Source organism: Phytophthora parasitica (assembly GCF_000247585.1).
Source record: "Phytophthora parasitica INRA-310 unplaced genomic scaffold supercont2.5, whole genome shotgun sequence".
Taxonomy (NCBI): Eukaryota; Oomycota; class Peronosporomycetes; order Peronosporales; family Peronosporaceae; genus Phytophthora; species Phytophthora nicotianae.
The window spans coordinates 741,302-747,004 of NW_008648991.1; the positions used below are offsets into that span (position 1 = coordinate 741,302).

General features: G+C 48.6%; 3 protein-coding genes across 3 annotated transcripts; all 3 read right to left on the bottom strand.

The window, feature by feature from the left end:
* Nucleotides 1-312: 312 nt before the first annotated feature.
* Nucleotides 313-1,259, bottom strand: PPTG_04568 (hypothetical protein). Its single transcript, XM_008896817.1, has one exon. The coding sequence runs from the start codon at nt 1,221-1,223 to the stop codon at nt 366-368; it is 858 nt and encodes a 285-aa protein (XP_008895065.1). The 5' UTR covers nt 1,224-1,259; the 3' UTR covers nt 313-365.
* Nucleotides 1,260-1,824: 565 nt separating this feature from the next.
* PPTG_04569 (hypothetical protein) lies at nt 1,825-2,637 on the bottom strand (the record flags this gene model as incomplete). The annotated part of the gene is made up of 1 exon (XM_008896818.1): nt 1,825-2,637. One exon carries the CDS (start codon nt 2,635-2,637, stop codon nt 1,825-1,827), a length of 813 nt encoding a protein of 270 aa, XP_008895066.1.
* Nucleotides 2,638-3,264: 627 nt separating this feature from the next.
* PPTG_04570 (hypothetical protein) lies at nt 3,265-4,204 on the bottom strand. Its single transcript, XM_008896819.1, has one exon. It carries the CDS (start codon nt 4,138-4,140, stop codon nt 3,349-3,351), a length of 792 nt encoding a protein of 263 aa, XP_008895067.1. The 5' UTR covers nt 4,141-4,204; the 3' UTR covers nt 3,265-3,348.
* Nucleotides 4,205-5,703: the final 1,499 nt, after the last annotated feature.

The following is a 5,703-nucleotide window of genomic DNA, read 5'->3' on the forward strand; positions in this document are numbered from 1 at the left end:
CGGTGACGTCGTTGCCAGACACGGACGCTCCGACTTCGACCCCGTCGGCTACTACGCCTTGCCCGGTGACGTCGTTGCCTGACACGGACGCTCCGGCAACTACCCCGGCAGCGACGACTACTGTGCCTACCGATCAGCCTGTTGTTACTCCTACACCGACACCGGCGCCCACTTCCTCTGATGGTACGTTCTGCAGCAAGTTCCACAGCAAATTCTTCTGCAAGGCCATGTTCCTGTCGTGTACTTGGGACTCGGATTCAAGCGTGTGCGTGCACAAGTAAGGTCGAGAAACAGAGAAGATATTTGTTTTTACCCTCTAACGAACAACAAGCATTCGTTTATAAGTGTTTTATCCCATGTACTACCTAATTAACTGCAGCCACCACCAGAATCGGTTCCCTCTCACGTTCTGTATGCACGTCGACAACCGAGTGGCAGGTGTGCGGGACGAAGGACGTTGTCGACGGGATCTTAGTCAGACTGCCGTAGGAGCTTGTCGTTTTCACGCTGCTGGCTTTGCTCGCAGCTTCCAGTTCGGCAGCAGCAGCCAGAATCGTCTCCTCCTCCCGGCGAGACTCGTCCGTGTCGCAATAAGTGAAGTAAAGCGCAACCTGCGCGGCACTGAGCACAGAGCCAATCGCATTCGGTGTGAGCACGAAGTAGTCGCCCTCGGTGATACCGAAGGCCACCCAGAGCAGGCCATTGATCAGATTGACGGTACACAGCGAAATGGGCAGCGACGCAGCCGACTTGGTCTGCACCACGCGCTTCATGGTGTCCAGCGGCGACGCGTACAGGCAAATGTTGACGGAGATACACATGAGGCCAAGCGTACCGATCACCTGTTCGCGAGACTGGTTAGTGAACCCGTGCGCGCCGAGGATCACGTAGGCCATACAGAGTGCCATAACGGAGCCCGCCTTGGCAATGAGACGACGCACCGCCGGCCGATCCGGACTCCAACGGTAATAGATGGCGATGAAACCCGCGCATGTGCACTGACCCATGGAGCAGGTGGCGAAAAGAGGGAAGAGCTGCCCCACCATGAAGCCGTACATGGTCCACAGGAACGAGTTGCAGAAAAGCATGACGACGGGCAGCACCGTCAGCGGACCGGGTGTACGTTGACGGTTGATGCGCGCGAACTCTGGCCACGGCGACACGTTGAGCATCACGGACGAACAAGTGGTGAGTACACGCAAAGACTCGAGCAGGATCGTCATTACTGATATTGAATGTCTGTAGCTTGTGGCGCGGAGAGGTAAGATCGAAAGTGAGCAAATCTAGCGCCGTAAGACGGCCAATTTCGATGCGCTTGGCGTCGAAGTTGAGCCATAACTTTTGTTTAACAAAGACGGGCGGGTGCAACAACATACAGACAGCAAGTGCTTCTTACTTCTTGCTGCGTGCTGTATTTACCGTAAGAGCTGTTGCACTTCACTTCTAAATGAACTGCAACTGGTATAGTCCAAAAAAGAACTATTTCAAGAACGAAGCATGACCATTAAAATGGTCATGCGACGGCATAATTTTTCCCCCCAGTGTAACGGAAGAAATGAAGCACTTGAGATCCAGAATAATTTTTTGCCAAGCACCTTCAAGACGTCGATCGAGCGCAGCAGCTTGCTCACTTCGCTTGTTGTCGAAGTTTCTGCCGTGGTTGCAGTTTTCCAACAGCGTCCACTCAACTCTGACGACTAGTGCAGCACCAGGCGACAACACACGGTCGACACGAAAGCAACACTTTGCTCGACTGTACAAGTATTCCCTTGTCATTTTTCGCTAAAGTTTTTTCTTGCAATCAATCCCGATCTAAAATACTACCTAAGCTATTCGCTTCGGAAGCACGGCTGTCGGTATGGGTGAGCTTAATCCCTCGTACTCGAGACTTTTGTCCACGTGGATGGCGATGCCATCCTGTTCGTTCGCGTTGTCGGCCTGGATATCTTTAATAGCATCAGCGAAGCTCTCGCCATGTTTCAATGCGTCAGTGCGTTCTGGACGATAGATGATGTAGAGCATGACTTGGATGGCGCACAGGAAGGTCCCGATGGCGTTTGGCACCAATACGAACATGTCACTCACGGCCACAGCGAAGATAACCCACAGCACAGCATTCACGAGGAATGTGGAGCTGATGGAAATGGGTACAGACGACGCGTTCTTAGTCTGCACGACCGTTTTCATCGTTTCCAATGGCGACGCATACAGCACCAGGTTGAACGCGACGGCGATGAAGCCAAGGGTCTTTTCGACGGCGGCCTCCGACTGGTTCGTGACCCCATTCGTTGCGAGGATGTAGTAAAGCGTTCCAATAGCCAGCAACACTAAAGCGATACTGCAGACCTTGACGACGTACAGGCGGTTCTTAGTCCAGCGGTAGTAGATGCAGATGAAGACGATCGATGTAGTGATACCAAGGAGCGTCACGGCAAAGAGCGGGAAAATGTTGTCCACCAGGTAAGCGTACAGGACCCACATGTAGCAGTTTGCGAAGAGCAAAACGACTGGAAGGATCGAGACCTCGCCGGTGCAGCGGTTCTTGTGGATCCGCCAGAAATCGGGAAGCGGGGCAAAACTCACCAGAATGGCAGTGGCCGTGGTGAGTACGCGAAGCACAAGAACGAACGTTGACATGGTCCCAGCGCACGTGGAAGCAGGCAAGTTTGCAACTGAGCTTCTGCTAAAAACCCTTCGAAGTCTCGAGTTGTGAAGGTCTCGCACTCTTTGGTGTGCCCGCCATTCATTTGATCGTCGCTCGGTTACGCTGGATTCTGCTTCAGCTCCTCTCGGGAAACGCGTACCGCTTGGAGCATCGTTTCGGTCGAAGAGATGGATGTCGTCTTCAACTCTGCTCTGTTTTTGCTCCGAGCGCTTCAAGTCGCTCGCTGAACGGGGAACGGAGCGTCGATAACCATCTCGACTCCACGATTAATGCGATGGCGCACGCATATACCGTTTGCTTGCAACGGAAGGACTGGGTGCAGTTCAGTCGATAGACGGAAACTAGCACGCCAATGTGGATCATCGCGGCCCAGGAGAGAGTTCGGACAGTTGTGCGGTGCTGACAACGTGGCGAACATGTACTTATCCTGCACAGTTTTTAATCGCTATCTCTACTATAACAACGAAGGTTATCTTCCCGCCACCCGTTATCATGTACCATCTCATCCTTCTGCGATCCAATTCAGCGTGGTTGAAGGAATGAAAGAGTACATGTGTTTGCAACTCGAGAGATTCAAATAAGTACACTAATAACACGAGTTTGTTATGCTTGGTAGTTTTCATATTCACCCTCCTCTTTTAGATAAATTGCATACGCTATCTCGCCTGTAATTTCATCACTAATTATCTTGGAAGGGGGACGACCGGAGCCCTAAGCAGCTCGTAACCCAGCGGGTTCTCGAACCAGCGAACCAAGTGATCCCAAAGTCCTTGAGGTCCCTCTGACAGCTTGCTCTTGGTAAAGCTGATACCTTCATCCGTAGTCTCGCCACTTTTGGGACGATACTTGATGTAGAGCGCCACTTGAGCAGCACAAAGGATCATACCGAGCAGGTTGGGTACCATGACGAACATGTCACCTACGGTGAGAGCGTAGATCACCCACAGCGCTGCATTCCCCAGGAAGACGGCACTGATGGTGATTGGCAACGAAGACGCGTCCTTGGTCTCGATCACCTTTTTCATTCCCGCTAGTGGTGACGCATACAACGCGATGTTGATGCTCACAGCGATGAAGCCGAAAGATGAGGCCACCTGGTCGTGTGTCTGGCTGGTGACTCCAGAGCTCCCGAGGACCAGGTAGAACGTACCCGCTGCCAAAACACATGCCGCACGGCTCCAGATCTTGTGAATGGAAGCGCGATCAGTGCTCCAACGGTAGTAAATGGAGCTGAAGACGACGGACGTGGTCATGCCGTACAGGTTGCAAACCAAGACGGGGAAAATGTTGTTGGTCCAGCAAGCGTAGATGGCCCACATGAAGCTGTTGCAGAATAGCAGAGTGATCGGTAGAATCGACACCTCACCCGTTGTCTTAGTCTTGTGGATACGATAAAAGTCCGGAAGCGGTGACAGACCCACAAAAAGAGCAGCAACGGTCGTGAGCACTCGGAGCATACCGAGAATTGCTGCCATTTCTACGAGTTGTCGGCACCGTCAAGAACGAACAGCTGAGGACCACGGTGTGCCGGATTACCAGCGAAACTGGAAATGATCGTCGCTGGTATGTTCCACGCCTCAAATTAAAGCGAAGGTGAAGGATGACGTTGACTCAGACACCGAAGAAGAGGCATATTTTTACACGAAACAGATTTGTTAACCATTAACGGGTTTTTCGCAGCCATTTTAATACGTTAGCGTCATGAACCGGTAAGCTGAAATCTCTTGATGCGACGCACGAAACAAATTGCTTGCCTTCAACTCTAGTTGGCATTACCGGAACCAAGAATATCAGTTTTACATTTTTTTAATGCGGATACTATAAATACTTTAATCATATTTCAGGAACAAACTCTAATTAAAAAAAAGTAGTCGACATTCATAATATCAATATTTTCTTACTGATTTTCGTGAGTAAAACCAAAACGACCAATAAAAACGTTTCATACTAGTATTATCGTATTAAGCGCACAACTATACCCAAGCTCGTAGACTACGGGTGTCGGCCCCTTTGAATCCCAGCTTCTCGTCAACAGCATCAGAATTGGGTTCAACAGTGCAATCATACGATGCCGGCGCCCTGGTCTGAGCTCGCATTATTATAATAAACTATTAAACCTACATGCACTAATCCATAAACATTACTTTTACTAAGTATTTCATTGAATTTGATTGGACAATCCAGCATAACCTATAATGTTGAACCATGATATTACTAATAACCGTGATATGTTTATAGCATCACTAGCAAAGGATTCAGAACCAGAACATTTTCTTTTCATCGTTGTTTGGGCTTAGAATTATAAGTATTCGGTGTATTCGGTCGGTTTTCGTTACTAGACTGAATATAAAAACCAGCGAAAAATCAAGGTTGTGTAGTTATTTCGACACCATTTATGCTTGTCATCGTTTCTTACGACTTGAACGAGCCATAGTCAATTCATGAAATATTATTATTTTTTAACCACAGCAGATTTGTATCACAGTTTCGAACTACTACCTTCTATTGGTTAATTTAACATCAATACCCGTATTTGTCATCTGTAAAATGCGATAATCGAGAAAAATACCAGTGTAGTGCTCGTGCTCGACGTTCATGTACGCTTCAGTAAGAGCTTTCCCGCATGGCTGTCCATTATGGGCAGTGAACGTGCGATCAAATATTGATGGTTTATGTATTCAAGTGGGATTTTTTTTGCAATTGTCTATCACTATTATAGTCTCCTTCATGTATTATCTGCTGTTGGCCTAATGTTATTTTCCTGTGTGTGGGAACATGCAATATGGCTATGCAGAGCACTTTAAAAAAAAACTCCACTTAGTTTTAAGGAAAATATAAAAATTTCCGGGATCTTCGAGTCTTCCTTCATTCCTCAGTATGCTCTAAACAGTGCAAATACGCGTTAGTGAAATTTGTGAATACATGTATTGCAGAAAGATGCAGCAAGAAAATTGAAGAAAAGGTTCACAAACCACTTGGACGGGTTACGAACCTTACATACGATATGACATAACCGTGAAATCAGTACTCCCCCCCCC

What these genes read in the sequence shown, in the direction of transcription:
- PPTG_04570 (XM_008896819.1), bottom strand. Translation starts at nt 4,140, where the DNA reads ATGGCAGCAATTCTCGGTATGCTCCGAGTGCTCACGACCGTTGCTGCT.
- PPTG_04568 (XM_008896817.1), bottom strand. Translation starts at nt 1,223, where the DNA reads ATGACGATCCTGCTCGAGTCTTTGCGTGTACTCACCACTTGTTCGTCC.